Source organism: Sander vitreus, chromosome 20 (genome assembly GCF_031162955.1).
Source record: "Sander vitreus isolate 19-12246 chromosome 20, sanVit1, whole genome shotgun sequence".
NCBI lineage: Eukaryota > Metazoa > Chordata > Actinopteri > Perciformes > Percidae > Sander > Sander vitreus.
In genome coordinates, this window is record NC_135874.1 from 4,572,281 (window position 1) to 4,590,701 (window position 18,421).

At 41.5% G+C, this 18,421-nt stretch overlaps 1 protein-coding gene across 1 annotated transcript in view; it reads right to left on the reverse strand.

Moving 5' to 3' along the window:
- Nucleotides 1-5,629: 5,629 nt before the first annotated feature.
- Nucleotides 5,630-18,421, reverse strand: part of gfra4a (GDNF family receptor alpha 4a) — a 166,773-nt gene continuing 153,981 nt past the window's right edge. Inside the window, exon 8 of the mRNA XM_078278201.1 lies at nucleotides 5,630-7,535. Within this exon, the coding sequence (XP_078134327.1) occupies nucleotides 7,389-7,535 (147 nt within the window). The 3' untranslated portion in view covers nucleotides 5,630-7,388. The remainder of the gene's footprint in view (nucleotides 7,536-18,421) is intronic.

Genomic DNA, 18,421 nt, shown 5'->3' on the forward strand with positions numbered 1-18,421 from the left:
ATGAGGGGTCTATCCACACTCTCAGGGCCCATGGCTGAAAAGCTAAGCTCGTTAAAGATCTTAATAAATTTTGGGTCAGAGATGTACAGCAAAACATCATCTGCAAATAACGATATTGAGTTGTTATTGGATTTAATCTGGACATTACATATTTTATTTTGCCTTATTGCTTGGGCTAATGGTTCAAGAGAGATCGCAAATAGCATGGGAGATGGCGGGCATCCCTGTCGCGAGCCCTGTGCGACGGGGAATGGCTGTGAATGCAGGCCATTGGTTGAGATTATGGCCGTGGGATTCACATATAAAGTACGTACCATGTGAATAAATTTGGCTGCCAAACCAAGCCTCTCCATTACTTGCCACAAGTAGTTCCACTCTACGCAGTCAAAAGCCTTTTCCGCGTCCAGCGATAAAACTGCTGCCGTTGTTTTTGGCTTCTTCTATTACATGGAATAATCTGCGTATATTGTCTGCAGCGTGATGCTTTGATATAAACCCTGATTGGTCGGGGTGGACTAGTTTCTCAATTAAGCATTCTAGGCGTAGTGCCAAGACTTTGGAATAGAGCTTAATATCCGTCCCAATGAGGCTGATGGGCCTGTAGTTTGAGCACTCCTTGGATCTTTGCCCTTTCTGTGTATGACCGAAATTAGTGCAGTGTTGGTTTGTTGATGAAAGGTGCCCCTCTCTATGGCCGAGGTTAAAGTTTGTAAGATGGTAGGTCCTAGTATGTCAAAGTATTGTAGCAGAAGTTCTGATGGAATTCTGTCCAACCCCGGTGTTTTCCATTTCTTAGCTGTTTTTAAACGCTGCTTTAAGTTCCTCTGACGTTATAGGTTGACCCAGTTGTTCAGCCTCCTCTGGGTCAAGAAGAGGCAGGTTTAGCTCTTTCAGGAACTTTTGGCACTGTGTAGGATCCGGATTGCAGGAGGATTCATACAACTTTGAATAAAACGATTGGAAAGTGGCGGTGATATCTTTAGGATTTGTTGAGATACCTCTGTCTGTGCGGATGCTGTTGATAGTACTCTGGATTCGCTTTGTTTTAATTTCAGAGCAAGCAATTTGCTTGGTTTGCAACCATTAAAATGTTAATTTTGCCTCACTCTGTGCATTATGAATTCAGCTCTCCTTCTTAGCAAATCATTTAGCTCTGCTAGATTTGTGACTAAAAGAGTGTGTACATTTAGAAAAACACGTCTTTAGAGACTGTTCTAACGATTTACAACGTTCTTCCAACTCCGCAATTGACCGCAAAGGAAGATGTGAAATCTCTAATAAATCCTTTAGTGCAGGGATTAAAGTGAAAAAAAAATCTTTTGACTGAACTTTTTTTCAGGCCAAGTCATAAGCTGTTCACATCTACTTTAGATACTACTTAGTATTTCATACTACTATTAGTTTTTAATGTACAACAAGATGCAAACAGCAAAGTAAAGGGAGTATAGCGAGTGTTCTATTTTCCTGATGAACAAAACAATATTTCAGTACCGTCCCACGACTAACCATTGCTGTTTTTTCTACTGCAGCAATCATATTGTAGAAAGGCTTTACCTTTTTATTGTTAATATGCAATTCATCACCAAGTCAAATATATAAAATCAAGTTTGCAAGACTGACACTGTTTTTATTCAAGGGCTACTAATAATGAAACATAACTTTAAAGTGAAAGCTTTTTTTAAACACTGTTTTATCTATCTCAGACACGTCCGTTAGCAACAACGCATCCATGATGGCTAGTGGCCTTGCCAAATAGTGGTTACCATTATACGCACACAAATCATGACGCTAATATGCAAGGAAACTGGTTCCGGGTTTTGTGCTATAAATTATTTTATGTTAACACGCTCAGTCAAAACCTTCTGTCCCAAATTGTGAAAGATTGTTGACATGTCTTTACAGACGGGATAATAAATTGCATTCGGTACGGTTTTTACAGGGTACCCCCAGGATTCTTCAAGTTAAATTTAAGACTTTTTAAGACCTTTTTAATACCACCTAGGATGAAATGTAATGCCAACTTCACAGCCATATAATGAAAAATCAGTGTGGATTTTAGGCCTGAGAAAAGAATGATTTACCATGTAATGTCACCTGAAACATTTTATTATAATACTCAACAATCATATTTAGTTCACAATAGCTTTGTAAGCCGTATTTGTACTCTAATAACATGAAATAATAAAGTATTTGTTGCATGAATCGCTCTTATGCTATGAAACTTAATAAAAACTCTAAATAAATAGGAAAAAAAACAAAAACGTGTGCATTATGGAGGTGTCACAATTAGTTCCACCTTGTCTAGATAAGATAATATATAATGTAATATAATATGCCAATGTAAATTCAGTGATTGTTTCATCCCGTCCTGCTATGCGTCTAAAGGCTGCTTAATAGCAGCGGGAATAAAGAGTTGGGCTCCTGTTTTTTTTTTTCTCACCCCGGTGATCGGCACATCTGGGTCAGGGCTCGACATTAACTTTTTGAGGCACAAGTACATTTACGTTTCACTTGTCCATGCACAAAAGTCACTTAATAAAATTCTGTTGAAACAGTAGAAACAAACGTGGTATCGGTAAAATAGACGTAATGAGTGGCACATAATGTAAAGTAACATGGCATTTTATTTTGTTGAGTTTTAACTTGTCCAGTGGGGCAAGTAAATTTCTCTTCCACTTGCCCTACAAAAAAATCCACTTGTCCCGGACAAGCCTTAATGTCGAGCCCTGTAGGTGATACCGTCAAACGTGCGTTAGCATGTTGGCTGCGTTTCAGACATACCCTACCAAAGGTGGAGCACCGCCGACACCGTCATCGTCTTATTCACAACCCTCTCTCCATTGCTAGCTGATCAGGAACCGGCAGGCGGGTCTTCCAGCTCCCCCGTTTCATTAGCGCTAGACTGACTCGCACGCCGATCCACTTGTTGTGCTAACCTCAGCCACATTGCTCTCAGCCTCGTCCGCCAGCTGGTCCGCATCTTTGGCCAGACCTTCAGACACTTGCCCATCGACGAGCTAACGTTAGCCTTTTAGTAGCATGGTGCGAGATGTTTTGTTTTATTTCCTGACAACTGATTGATTTGCACCCGAACTTGGATGTTTAGGGCCAGAGCTTTCGCACCATGTCCATGGATTTAAGATAAAACGCCATGTTGCGCCGTTATTATTGTTGTATTGCCTAGCTACATCCATGTGTCGCGCACCCCGCGTCCACGAACACTCCACGGTCAAGAGCGTAAAGAAAAACACTGACGTAAATAGTACCTGTACTGTCGTATTACATCCCAGTCACACGGAGTAAATTGTAAAGTCACACACAAAGCATTTATTTAGGACGTTACGGTATTTATTTCATCCTACGAAAGGACAAGACATAATTTAAGACCTTTTTGTAAACGAAATGTGCAACTTCGTGAATGTTATTCAAGACTTTTAAGGCCTTAGTTTTAGAATATTGAATTTAAGACTTTTTTAAGACTTAAGACCCCGCGGGAACCCTGTTATAGTGCATCGCTTTACACATAACGTTAGTTGCATTGATTAAAAACTAACAATAATAGGCTGCTACATTTCCCCCCTTGGTTTTGGTGTCGTCGCCAGATGAGGCAGCAACCTTAAAGTATTTATTTTGTAGACGATTTACATCTCTTTTACATAAGTGTGACTCCTGTATAAGTGCCACGTCTGTTTTTCCTTCTTAAATAATCCAGGAATTTAGCTCGTTTGATCGGCCCGTTTAGCCCCCTGATGTTAACTGAAAGGATTGAAAGCACAGCCATTCTCAAAATTGAAACGCACACGTGTCTCGAGTACCCTACCAGATTTTTCTGACAAATCTGTAGCAAAGGTTGAACTGTTAGCTCTGAGCAAGGTGTGACAAAAACATAACAAATAAAATAAATCCCCTAACCCTCTGAGACCGCAGACCCCCCTCCCCTATTTGTAGGATGCGTGACCACATCAAACGCAGTTTGCGCAAAACTCCAGCTCAAAACTACGCCTTGTGTCTTAAATCACAGGTTAATTGAAACAGGTCTAGTGAATTCTTATGTTAAACATGAACAATATTATAAACACCTTCAAACAATTTCTGGACTAAGCTGTGTGAAAAACAGACCAATCTAATTGGAGCAATAAGCAGACTATGAGCTGAACAGACCGTATCCCTCATGTTCTTTCAGTCTAGCTTAACTGTTAACAAACAAACCGTAAACTGACCAGCCAGCATTTATCATGTATTTTCAGTCTGGTTAAGTGTCCCTTTTAAAGCTCGGCTTCAAAACTGCATACAATATCCTTAGGATTAGCAGCCAGTATTTGTCATGTATTTTCAGTCTGGTTAAGTATCCCTTTTAAAGCTTAGTTACAAACTTTCACAGCACATCCTCATGATTCATCACGTTCCCTTTTTTTTCCAGCCCGATTAAGTGTCCTCAAAAATATAGATTGTAGACTGAGTAGCCAGCATTCATCATTCCTTACAGTCTGGTTAGGTGTCCCTCCAACGGTTGGTTTCAAAACATACACACAGCGTCCTCCAGTCAAACTCGGTACAGTGGCCCAAATACCGTTAGTCCACAGGTCCCAAGTCCTCCAGTCGCGGCCCTCGGTAACGAATCAAAGTCCCACGGTCGCGCTCCGGTTCCTTGCGGCGCGGGACAGTCCATGTATGTAGCGCGTCTTCCTCCTCTTCTTATTCCAGCCAGAAAACACTCTGCTCCGCAGCTGTAGCGAAGGCGAGCTCTCTACCCCCGCGGGTCGCTCCGAGGGCAGCGCGGCAGATGAACGAGTCCGAGTTGCGTTCAGCGTGCAGTGCCAGCTCGCGTTGCGTCCCCTCGGGCGTCCAAAGCCGCTGGATCTTGAGTGTGACGCAGTCAGATTGGTCCAGCTCACATACCATGCTTTCCTGCATCTCAGGTTTTGCCCCGATGTGTTGCTGTGAGGCTTTCATTTCAGCCAGCACTCCCTTCACTGCGCTAATTCCTCCATATTAGACAGCGTGTTCACATTAGCAACCACTCCATTAGCCGCAGACATGCTAGCAAACTTCTCCGAACGAGTAGACAGTCCGGGCGACAACGAGACCTGCTCTTTCGTGCCTAAAGGCGTTTCACCGAGTCACCGAGACAACAGACGAAACAATTTGGTGTCGAAGAAAAAGTAATAGACCTGATTATTTAATGAAATACGGAGGCGAGTGTAGGAGCTCAGTTTCTTACAACCGTAGCGGCCGCCGGTCACGTGCTTCTCCTTACATGTATGTTTGAGACAAGTAAAATTGCAGGAAAATAGCGATATTGAGGGATAAAATGTATGGAGGTAAGATGGTAGGTAAAACAAAACAGAGCTTCAGTGGAAACTAGGGCTCCGAAGTAAATCCAAATTTTAATCGCGATTGCGGCTCCTAATGATCACAAAAAAAGAGACTATTTTGCTATTGTTTTGTCTTGAGTTTTGAATGAAAAAATTATGTTCAAACAGCAAACGTATTAAGGAAAATGTCACTGTTAATTTGTCGATTACGAATTTTTCCATAATCGAGCAGGCCTATTGGAAACTGCTGTACGTACTTAACAGATGCCTCAGAGCTTTTGTATCAACAGTAAGATCACTAGAAAGTCTTTCCAAAGAAAAAAATGTTTATTGTATTTGGATGGCAGCAGCAATCTCAGAGAATGACAAAACCTTGGCAAATAAAACCCAAAATATCTCCATGTCTCAGTACCAGAAGATAGGTACTTAAAACCCTGTTAAACCCCATTTGGGCTCTCATTTCAAAACAACACGGACATCAGTGAGGAAGAATTAACAATATTAGGAGCTTATTTTTAGGTCCAACTTAAGCTAGAATGTGTCATTTTTATCTGGTCTGCTTGTAGCTCAGAGCAACACGTTTTCTGTCTCGGTGTTGAAGTCGGCACATGTGTAATTTCATAATGCAATGAAACAAATGGGCGTTTCTTCAGATAATTGATTTCAATGGCAGTATTGAAGATGACACATTCCTCGTTGGGAGCCTCTGCAGCTAACCAACCTCAATCTCAACACTTTTCATAGACGTGTCTGCTTCACAGAGCAAGGCTGCGCTTTCACAGTACATATTGTAAATCTTCTGGCGTCCCACGTTGAGCAAAGAGTCCCAACACGGGTAACCACCCTCATCTCACAAGTCCATCGAAAGACATATGCATCCAGTTATGCATCAAAACCCACACCGTCTGTTTTCCCACCAGTCCTTCCAAAGCGGCAGAGCACAATTGGTCACAATCTTGGAGATATCTGTTTTCTCTGCAGCAAAGTCCATACACAATTAAAAAATATAGACTTGTTTCCATTTTTTGGCGTCACCAAAACCATGTTTTTTGTGTTCCTTAAGAGGATCAAACCCAAATGTTTGTCAAGCCCTCACACTTAAAGCTAAATGAATGAATATATAAGGAGTCCCCTTCCAAAGTGAGGTAATCACCATTTTCGAAAAGTGACAGCTACTCATACAAAATGATTTAGAGCTTTTAAAATTAAAACAATTTACAATACGCTAAAAGCTAATAAGTAATATAGTTCCTTTTTTGACAAAATAAAACACTTTGAAAGACTTTGGGAGATCTTATTTGAATGTTAAATTTCAATACATTTTTTTTCTATATATATTCTTTATTTGGAAATGAGCTGTTTATCCTGCAACTTAAAACACAACAGTCAAAGAATTTAATTGCGATTTGACTCGATAATGTGCTTCCATCTAACATTCTCGGTAACAAAATGACGTCTTAATTAAAAAAACAAACAAAATGCGGGATCAAAATAAAGAACAAGAAGTATAGAGTGCTGCATGTGGACAAACACATCCACCTTCAATTTCGTGTAACACTTTATCACAGTTTATCTGAGACAAAAGTCTTAACATGTAATATTTTTTCTTTAACATCAAGAAGTGTTCAGGGACAAAAGATTTTTTAGAGTTTTTTTTTTTTTTTTTTTAAGAGTTTTTCCCACACTGCATCTTCAGTGTCTCTTCACTGTACACCTGAGCCCATGGTCCCTTCTGTAGCTTGGACGTTATTTTCGTATGAGCAAAGTCTGCATGTGTGTTGTGTAAGAGTTTATTTGGGCAGGCGTGAAGCAAGAAATGAGGTGTGTACTTCCTGGTTTCCCCCCCCCCCCACCCCCCTCCCCTGTGTTCTTCTCTTCTTAAGGGCTGCACAACATATCTGCTCTGAGTCATGATTTACAAAAAGAGATAAAGTGTGATTCTTGTGACAGTCGACCCTTTTCCCCACTATCATTTGACACATAGACTGGCTGTTTCTCTCTCTCTCTCTCTCACACCAACCCCTCCCCCCAGGTCTGGAGTTTTGTCAGTGGAGGCCAGGTGAGCGAGGCCTCTTATTGGTCGGAGAGCAGCAGCAGGAGCAGCCACCCGAGGCCCAGCAGCAGGGACAGGCGGAGAGGTTCGACTCCGCGGTCCGACAGGCCCGGAGAGGGAAGAGCGGAGTCTCCCTCGTCGCCCCACAATCTGTCGTTCTCGTTTGCCTTGAAGAAAACAGACGCGTCATGATTAGTCATCACAAATTCTGTTATCTGCCTCCAGATTTGGCACCGGGAACGTCTTCTCGGTGCAGGCGGCAACTCGGATTTCAGGAGCAAGTACGTAAGTATAACGGCCAAGCGATCGCGAGGACATTGCCACTTATCGGCCAGATGCAATTTCACAACGAGATGCTTTTCTCTGCAAACGTATTCAGAACAGCTCCATCTCTAGATTCTTCTTCTGTCTTCATCCTTCACACTTAAACCCAAGCATCACCAGTTACAACATAGTATGTAATGACCGTTTAATGACATTTTGTTTGATTTCCGGTTTCACCCTTCTAGTGTACCGACGCTAAAACACTTTTGATTTTATAATAACCAGTTGAACTGGCAAATTAAACGAGTTATCACAAGGCACTTTGTAAATTATAGAGTGTGGTCTAGACCTACTCTTTTTGTAAACACCTGACAATTCCCCCAAGAGCAAGCATTTAGCGGCGAGGAAAAACTTCCTTTTAGGCAGAAACCTCGGACAGACCCGGGCTCTTGGTGGGCGGCCATCTGCCGGTTGGGACATAGAGACAGAGAAATATGATTCATTGTAATTATAGCAGTTGGTATACCAAGAAGATACCGATGTGCGGTGAGCGACTGGCTGCACGATATTGGAAAAAAAAATGACATTTTCTTCGTAAACTTTACATGTAAAACTCGAAACAAACTTGAACTAACGTTACTGCTACAGTTATGCGACGCTAGCTAGTTTTGCCTCTCGGCCACCAAACTAACCGGTCCGAAAAATGCCGATGTAGGTGGCTGGGCCAGCTAGAAGGCCTGTCAAAGTGATTAGCTGTATTGAAAGTGCAGTCCTTTTGTACCGTCCTCGTGCATCCTTAAAGGGGTGATGGAATGCAAAACAGAGTTTACCTTGTTGTAGTTGAATTACCACAGTTCGGTGGGTAAAATAGGCATACAGAGAACCTCAAAGTCCCATTGACATCCCTTTCCTATGCAAATCTCACAATTTGAAACTGCCGCTGAAAACGGGCGAATCTCAACCAAGTTGACGTCAACTCGTACCTCATTTGGCTCTACCTTCTATCTTTGTAACGCCCCAAAATTAGTGTTAAGTACTCTGGCGTATGACTATTTCAGAAAAATTAATAAATTAAAAAGTCCACAAGGGATTTGTTTTTGATGCGCTGGATTTAACCAATCATCGAACTTCCACCTACCAATGAAACGAGTTCTAGCCAATCAGATGCAAAGTAGGGCGGGTCTTTGCCGAAATGTGAGAGTGCTTTGCCGGTGTGGTCTCCGTGGTAACGCGGCTATAAAAAAAAATGGAGGCAAAGTTTATCAAACTTGGAGCATGTAGATACAGGCAGCTTTAGTTGAGAAAGTAGTTAAAACAAATGGAGCTGGGCATGAATAGAGGACGAGAGGAAAAGGGTGGAGACGGGAAGCCGTTTAGCACTTGGTGCCTCAAATTGAGTGAGCCGGGTGCTTGCTTCTGCAGTGCATGTTCAAGGAAGACACTGTACGGCAGCAGCAGTAAGACGGTGCTTGCTAGTCACAAAGCTTCGGTCCGTGCACTCTGTAATACGTGTACGTTACCGGCAACGACCGCTCCTGTTGCGACTGCGCCTTTACTGACCGACCGTGATACAAACAATACGAGTGTGCACGTTCATAGCGGAACATGATTTGTCATTAACGATGGCCACTGTGTAAAAGCTATCTGAAGCCCAAACTGCCTTGACAAAGCTGTCTGTTTGGAATTAGAATGGCAGGTATTTACGTCCCAGAGTTTAGACGTCTAGCTATATGAAAAGATAAACAATGCAACGTTTTTAATAAATGTAAATAAAGCAGCTAATATCAACATAGACAAAATCATGAATGTACTAATTTGCTTTTTTGATGATGATCTGGCCAAAGTAGTAAAGTTTAGTTTATGATTCATTGTAGGATTGATATTATTGCAATATGTAAATCCACATTGACTCTTTATTTAACATATGGTTGGAAGAAGTAAAAATGTATCCAAAACTTTTTAAAACATAAAAATAAAAATTATGAGTTTTATTATTGTGTAATGTCAGAAGGATGTTAACCGTTTTGCCAGTCAAATTAACTTTAATGAGTGCATATTGAAATATTACACTGTTGGTTGGCAAAAAATGCATCAGATTGATGCTTTAAAATATGGAATATTATTCACCTTTTTCACCCCAGACCCATTTTAATGCCTGACTTTAGAAAGAAGAAAGTTTGGAAGTTTTTCAAGGCTATTGAAAATGAACCACGGTTGTAAATGCAGTGTTCCAGGCTGTAAAACTGAATTCTGGCCCAGAGAAAACTGTTTAGAACGAGTATATCGGACAATGGAGTGGGAGTTGTGGATGTAACGCGATAGCGCAGAGGACATGCCTGCAGGGCTTCACTCTCCGCTGACTAGCTACAGGGTGAGTTGTGATTCCTTGGTGGAGTTTTTTTTAATGTCCCAAGGGTAACGTAACAACACTACTAGTTGTCAATAAAGTGTCGAAACTTTGCGTTTTGTCTCGGCTGTTTTAGCCGCGTTCGGGCATGTCTGTACTTTTGGAGGTCTGTCGGTAACGGACAGTGTGCTTGCGTACGTATGTGTGCGTGTCTCGTCAGAGCTCCTGAAGTCCGACACGTCTTAACAAATTTGCCGTCAATTTTCGTAAAACGGCCCATATTTGAGCTTTATATAGTTGATTTCTCGCAAAAAAAAGTCTCAGAAGTGAATTTAATAACGAAATAGCAGACAAACAATGTATAACATTGCAGTGTCTGAAATATGAGACCTGCTGTCTCTCCAGTGTATGTGCTTCGCTCCTCCAATCAGCGCGCAGCTCATCTAAATATTCATGAGCATACCATATTTGGAAGAAAAGCTGTCGTTCCAAATAAGGCCATATTCACAGACCCATAGAATAGCACCTGGGCCATTTTCAGCCCAACCAAAGCTTCGTTCCAAAGAAATGCACGGATAATTCGTTGTTTTGTCGTTAGTGAAACACAATATTGACCTTGTAGTTGGAAAAAGGAGCCTCATATAAGAATGATATTTCCTCCTATGGAGTCCGTTCATTCGCACTTGGAGATCGCCTATTTTTGACCGGGAAAATGGCGGATAGCGTAAACAACTGCTAACGGGAGTTGCTCAAAACCTTTCTTTTTAGTGAACTCTGGGTACACAAACAATGTCGTCAATGCTTTCGTTAAGGTGTAGAGCCCCTGGCAATACTTGGAGCAAAGTTTCATGTTGTGTCGAGCCTTCTTAGTGTTTCTTCTTAGCTATTTTGAGGCTAGCATAAAAGTGCCCCTAGCACTCCCATTCAAAAGGCCATTTGACCAAAAAACGAAAATACGGTAAATCTTAAAAGTGGTGATTCCGTCCTAAATATGCTTTTAAACAAAAGTTTGACTCGGGTACATTCACAAAAAGACCCTAGGTTGCATTTTGGTGAGAGTTATGCTTTAAGGAACAGTGTGAATTACCCTATATAATCATTCTATCACTCCTTTAACTGCCAAAATCCCCGGGATGCCTCTGGTTTACTAAAGTACTCGGCCCCAGCCATCTCAGTTGGAATCTGATAACGTTCCCTCTTTACGTTGTTATTCAGATCTTTCGGATCCACACACACACACACACGCGCGCAAGTCTCCATTCTGCCTTTTGACACACACCATCGAATTCATCTCGAAGTTTCTTTCTAACTCCGGGTGACGTCATTCCGTCCAGCTTTTCCCGCGGTGGCACCGGAACCCCCTCCTAAGTAGGCTTAACTTTTCACACGCTTTGTTGCCCAGTAACACAGTACCTTTAAGTCTCACCGCCTGTGTATGCTCCACCATTGCCCACCCACCAGTGAGAAACCTGAGATACCTAACACCATAATACATAATATACTTTTACCAATCAAGATTTATTAGTTACTCCATAACCATATACGAGTAGACCATAAATGTTATGCAATTACTCCCAACATTGAATTGAAAACAAACTGTCGTACGGGAGGCATAGCCCATGGAAACTTGTTCCACCTGAAAATACTAGATTACAATAAATTATTACTGCGTAGAGGAATGGAGTGGATGAATGGTTGTAAGTGTAGTGAAACTAAACAAATGTTCCAATTCGGTCGTCTCTATCCCCATTTAGCTACATCCACACGCGTCTGTAAAAAGAAAAAGAGGTGTTTTTCCAGATTTTGCTTGATTGAATTTGTTAAAGATGTAATTGATGCATCAGGATAAGAGTGACTCTTTGAATGAAATAACGTTTGTTGGTTTTTATAAATAGTCAGCAAAGATTGCGTATCTGCGCGGTGTGGCCGGCCACGCGTGCATGCGAAACAAAGGGCAGTTAAGAATAGAGAGGCTATTTTTAGGTGACATTTGCGAAAATGGGAAACGGAACAAATAAATGCGATCCCTATGAAGAAACTGAGCAAATGAATCCAATTTTGACGGAACATCAGACTGACCTGGTTTGAATGTTATTTTTAGGAAATCTAAATATGGCGAGTATTGCTATGAAACCATTAGCAATTATGTAAAACAAATGTACAGGCCTACAAGTTCAGTTTCCAGCTTCAAAAACGTGAGGACTTTTCTGAATTGTTACTTTAAGTACATATTTTTTACGATACTTTTCTTACTCGGGTAATATTTTTGTTGCAACATTTTGAATCGATGTCATTGGTTACAACGTAGAAAGAGAATCAAGAAAACTAAAACGAGTATGATTAAAGTACAAATAGCGTTGCGTTTTGCGTTTATTCGGCGCCACGACGGATGTCGGAGCGGGGCCGTCTCACTCCCCCGACAAGCCGCGCCTCGCCGCCGCCGAGCTGAACCAGAACTGCTTGAGACCGGCGGACTCAACGAATCCTGGGTTCGGTATTCGATTCTATCGCTGACATGCTCTCTCCCTCACACAAACGGCGGGTGCCGCAGAACAAGCTGAGAGAGAGGGGGGCCGAACTCAAAAGAAGATGTACGATGCCGAAAGTGATAAAGATCTCCACAGTTCAGCGCTGATCACATACCAAAGCGAGACTGTGACCGCGCAAGAGGCCAGGGTGGGGGCGAAGGCCTCAGAGGGGTCGACCAGATGACCCCGCGATCTCCGTCACCTATTTATATAAAATGACATTCTGTAAAAGTTGTATTGAATTTCCTGTGACAGCTTCTACCAAGATTAGTGGCACATATGTTAATTTGGTTGGCGTGACAGGAAATGTTTAAAGTACATTTCACTGTTGTATTTTCGTGCACCAGCAACATAGGCGACTTTTGAACACGTTTTTATGATTCAGCGCTGCTCAGGTAATTTATCGGGAAAGGATTTCATGTACAAATTCAAATGAGATTGATGTAAAATCGATACAAACGAGCAGATGGAGAGTGCTGTTCTCAGGCACAGTTGTGTGGAAATAGCCCGCCGTTAACATCAGTAAACTATTCTCGGACGAAGTCTGTAAATGCACCCTTTTATCTTTAATGCAAAAGAAGGACAGTGTGTATCACAAGCGTCATTACGACCATACGAAATGCACGAAAATAGCGGCGGTGATAACGAAAGATGAGACAAGACGACTCCCAATCACAGATACATTTTGGTCAAATGAACTTTGTGAGAGCCGTCCTACCAAAATAAAGTTCTAGCCTCAGAGCTTTAATTTACTCTTCTCGCTTCACCTCCCATCCTATAGCAATATCCGCTCTTAAGATTTGGAACTAATTTCGCTCTCGCTACAAATTAGTTTCTGCCTCTATCCTTGGCATATGTTTTTACTCGCGTAGAACCACACATACACTCGTGAAGACGCAGACAATCGTCTGCTAATAAATCTATTGAAGAGCATCAGAGAATTTGACTGCATTCTTACCGACGCACCACAGTGCTCACCTGTTTCCAACTAGCTACAGTTACGGTCCTAGTTATCAATTCTCCATTACAGCGTGTGTGTGTGAGAGTGAGCGCATGTGAGAGTGTGTGCGTGTGAGTCGGAAAACTGTGTGGCTTCCCAGAAGGTTTCAAATATGTGACTGTGGTAAAGAACACACAGACACACACAGCACAAGTCTGAGATGGTTACAAGCATTGGTTGGTGTGTTGCAGAAACGAGGCTTCCGGCAGGCATATGTGGCATGGAGAGCGCGAGGCGGCAGCCTTGGCGGCCAGCGTCATCGTACGAAGACGTCGGAGGACAAAGACAGAGGAGTGTGCGCGGGAGGCCACCAGGGCGACGGCACCGTGTACCCAGGTATCCCGTATCCTTTTCTGTCTACACAGCCTCGCTAAAGTACTCATACCCCTGGCACTCCTCCACCATGCCATGTATGTCATTGGGAATCCACATGAAAGACCAGCACAAAGGGCTGCGTCATTGTAAAGTGGAACGAAAACAATTCGCGCTTCCCGCATGTTGTGCAAATACTACACTGAAAAGCATGGCGTACAAACAATTGCCTACACAAGTCACCTCATTAGTAAATACAATCCACCTGTGTGTGTGTGTGTCATCTAATTGCAGCCAAAGGTGATTGGGCTCAATTCCATCAAGTGTCCCAGTAAACTATTTCAGTGAGTCAGCATGCACAATACCAGGACCTCTCCTAAGTGGAATGCAACCATCATTACTGGTTTTGAATACACCGATGTTTTTCATGTCGACGTGTGTGGTCTATAGACCTTTTTCACAGCAGACATGGCATAGTAGGAAAAGCACAGGTGTATTCAAAACCATTAATGATGGCTGCATTCCACTTAGGAGAGGCCCTGGTGCATGCCGACTCGCTGAAATAGCTCACTGGGACACTTGATGGATTTCAGCCATCGTTAAGGTTATCAATTTCAGTTAGTGCGACTGCAATAACTTTATTTGATATAGCTCCTTTTTACAGATGGTCGCAAAGTGCTTCAAATGGCAAACATTTGTTGGGGGAACCGCACAAACGCATCCCTGATTTAGTACGAGGAGGGAGGAGTCTTCTTGCTAAAAGACTCTTTGGTATAGGATGATTGAAAAGGTGAGACAGAAGAAAACAGAGTGGGTTAGATGCTACTTTTCCCCCAGTGATTTGAGATAAAGTGTTACAAATCTCCACCCGCGTTTGGCTCCTCTGAAAAAGCCCCGCCTACACCTTGCTCCCAAAGGGACTCAGTAAAATGTAAAAGACACTTTCCGAGTATGAAACTGGTGTCGAAAATAGGCCCATCGCCGTAACAAATTTTTGCCGATTGTGATAAACGATAACAATAATCTTTTCATCTAATGTAATGACGACAGCGTAATAATGCTTTTCAAAGATCAATAAGCTTTAATTTCTAAAGAATATTTAACACTGGAACTGGAAGACGTTTTAAATATCCCCAATAAATGAACAAAACAACCGAAAGCAATCAATAAAATGGACTCTCGGTCTCTGTTAACGAAAGATGCGCTGGAATGAAAACCAAACGCAATCAAAAACAATCAATAAAATGGATGTAAACAAAATTGCACTTCAAAAAATATTAAACATCAGGCTCAGACATAAAGATTTTTGTACTTTATGATTTTGTATTTACGGGGTTCTCGCAGGTTTTGCTAAGTGAAATTTAAGACATTTTAAGACCTACCAATCAAACGAGTTCTGATATAATAATTTTATTTCAATGAATTTTGTCATTGAAAAAGCATTCATTTAATTTACAGAAGCAAGCAATCGCATTAGTAACCTTTCATACCCAACAACGTGCCAAATGCCCAAAATAAAATACTGCTAAAGCAAACTTGCCCTCATACAGAGTACTTTTCATCTCATATGTATTTACATTATAAAACCTAGCCTATAGAGATTGAACAGGCTACTCCAACCCATGTAAATGGACTATTTATTGTTGTCTGGAGTTTGCACCTTCGGGGTTGAAAGCACTTAATTGGAAGTTGCTTTGTCAGCTAAATGACATGTAATGTAATACTATACTATGGCTTGCGCTGGACACATCCCCAGGACAGAGCCCCCATCCACGGAGGACCTACGCCCTACTGTGCAGGAAGATGCCGACAGGACTACCAAAGACCCAAATCGCAACGCTTTCATCGTCTTGCTATTACTCAATACCGCAAATGTATTTTGATATGTTATGGTTTAACTTTTTATAACATTTCTGATGGAACCGTGTCTTTTTATTAAATTTTTACATACGTAGTATACTATGGCTTTTTTATTTAATGTATTAGTGCTTCTCTGTAATTGTGCACTTGGCAATAAAGAACTCGATTGTATGACTTAAATCATTGTATGAACTTTCTTACGACATACTGTACTAACGCTTTTTTTGACATACTATGGCATTTGTTTTTCCTCTTTTTCGACATGGCTTTTTTTGAAAAAAAAAGGGGAAACGATCAGTCGAACATTGAGCTGTGTTACTGGTTGCACGGCGTTCGACTGATCCTGACGCCAAGATGGCGCCCGCCCGTAAACGGTATGGTCTCTATAAACTGTGTACGCTTACAAAGTTCTCAATGCTTTGGTTTACGTGTAGGGACCCTCGTTAGCGGTGTAGAAATAGCGATTTCTTTTTAATTTTGCGCGCCCAGACGACTAGCGTTATAAGCTAATTAGCGGTTTGCTCTAAAACTGGACACATTCTCTTAGCGTGAAAACGTATCCTGCGTAAAACTATGTTCAACAGAGTTTAATCGTTGTTTGCTGTACTGCTTCATCGTACGGGCTACGTGGATGATGTTTACGTAACCCGTTTATACTGTCGATGAAGCGGTTACGAATATGACACAGTTGAAGTGTTCGTTCTGTAGTTTCCTCTCCGGTAAAATTGCCAATGTGCTGATTTGTTTACATCCAGTTTCCCTGTGTTTTTTTTATTTAATTGTCTAATTTTCTCTTTCTGCCATTTGTTTCATGCTCTACTTTGTGCACTTAAATGTTTTAATGCTGCAGAGATCTAATGACCCCGCTGGGATCAATAAAGTTATATCCGATCTCAAAACTTTAACGCTTTGTTCATCCAAAATCCTCTACGTAATAAATGCTCGATAGGTTAGTCTATGGTGAGCACTAGAGCCTGACTAATGTATTGACTTTATCAGCTAATGCTGGCTTGTCGCAGAGTGGGCTGTGAGACGCCACGTATACAAATAGAAACAAATAATAGTAGTAGTAAAAGCCCGGTCTGATTGAGAGAGACGGAATTCGTCCCGCTTGGGACGGAGCCGCTCTGGTCTCGAAAAATCTGACCGAGTCTATTATCGGTCGTGACGACCCGAGTTTGATATTAGTAATCGGAGATCAAAGGTAAACAAAAGAGGGGCTATACTTAATACCTAATTGGAATCAAAACAACCGCTGCGATGATAAAACGGAATAAGAAAATTAGACGTGGACTATTAAATATTAGATCTCTGTCTTCTAAAGCAATATTGGTAAACGATTTGATATCAGATAATCAAATTGATATATTCTGTCTTACCGAAACCTGGCTGGGCCACGAAGAATATGTTAGTCTAAATGAAGTTGCAATAATACTCAAATTCTTAGAGCCTCAGGCCGAGGAGGGGGAGTTGCGGCCGTCTTTGACTCGAGCCTGTTAATTAATCCTAAACCTAAACTAAATTATAACTCGTTTGAAAGCCTCGTTCTTAATCTTCGACATCCAACTCGGAATAGCCTTAGTACTGCTTTCAACTCGTTATTAGATTCAATTGGTTTCAGTCGGAGCGTGCGTGGCGTCGATGTTGAGGATTTAATAATATTTCCGCAGACTCCTGCGTTATCGGAGCATTTCTTAATAACTTTCGAATTCTTACTACCCGACTATACGAAATTAGATAAAAGTTTCTACGCTAGATGCCTATCTGACAGTGCTGTAGCTAAATTTAAGGAAAATATTCCAACAGCATTTAACTCAATGTCGTGCTTTAATATAACAGAGGAGCTTTGTTAACTTTAGTCCCTCCCAAATTGATAATTTTGTAGACGGTGCTACGGCCTGCCTATGGACGACTTAAGACTCCGTCGCTCCCCTCAAAAAGAAGACGATGAAGCAAAGGAAATTAATACCTCGGTATAACTCCCGAACTTGCAAATTAAAACAAATCTCGCGAAACCTTGAAAGTAAATGGCAGAAGTAAAGTAAAAGTAGAAGTAAATGAATGAATGAATCTTGTTTAGATTGGCGAGATAGTCTGAAAACCTATAGGGAGAGCCTCGGAAATGCCGGATCAGACCGTTACTCATCGCTAATGGAAGAAAATAAGAACGACCCAAGGTTTTTTTTCAGCACTGTAGCCAGCCTGACGGAGAGTCGCAGCTTTATTGAGCCATCTATCCCTATAGCTCCGAGTAGCGACGACTTTGTGAGCTTCTTTAACGATAAACTTAAAATGATTAGAGATCAAATTGATCACCTTAACAGGTTATGTACCGCAGTTGTTTAAAGTAGCTGTGATAAAACCTCTTCTGAAAAAAACCCACCCTCGATCCTGAAGTCTTAGCCGACTATAGACCTACAGTGGGGCAAAAAAGTATTTAGTCAGCCACCAATTGTGCAAGTTCTCCCACTTAAAAAGATGAGAGAGGCCTGTAATTTTCGTCATAGGTACACTTCAACTATGAGAGACAAAATGAGAAAAGAAAATCACATTGTCGGATTTTTTTTATGAATTCATTTGCAAATTATGATGGAAAATAAGTATTTGGTCAATAACAAAAGTTCATCTCAATACTTTGTTATATACCCTTTGTTGACAATGACAGAGGTCAAACGTTTTCTGTAAGTCTTCACAAGGTTTTCACACACTGTTGCTGGTATTTTGGCCCATTCCTCCATGCAG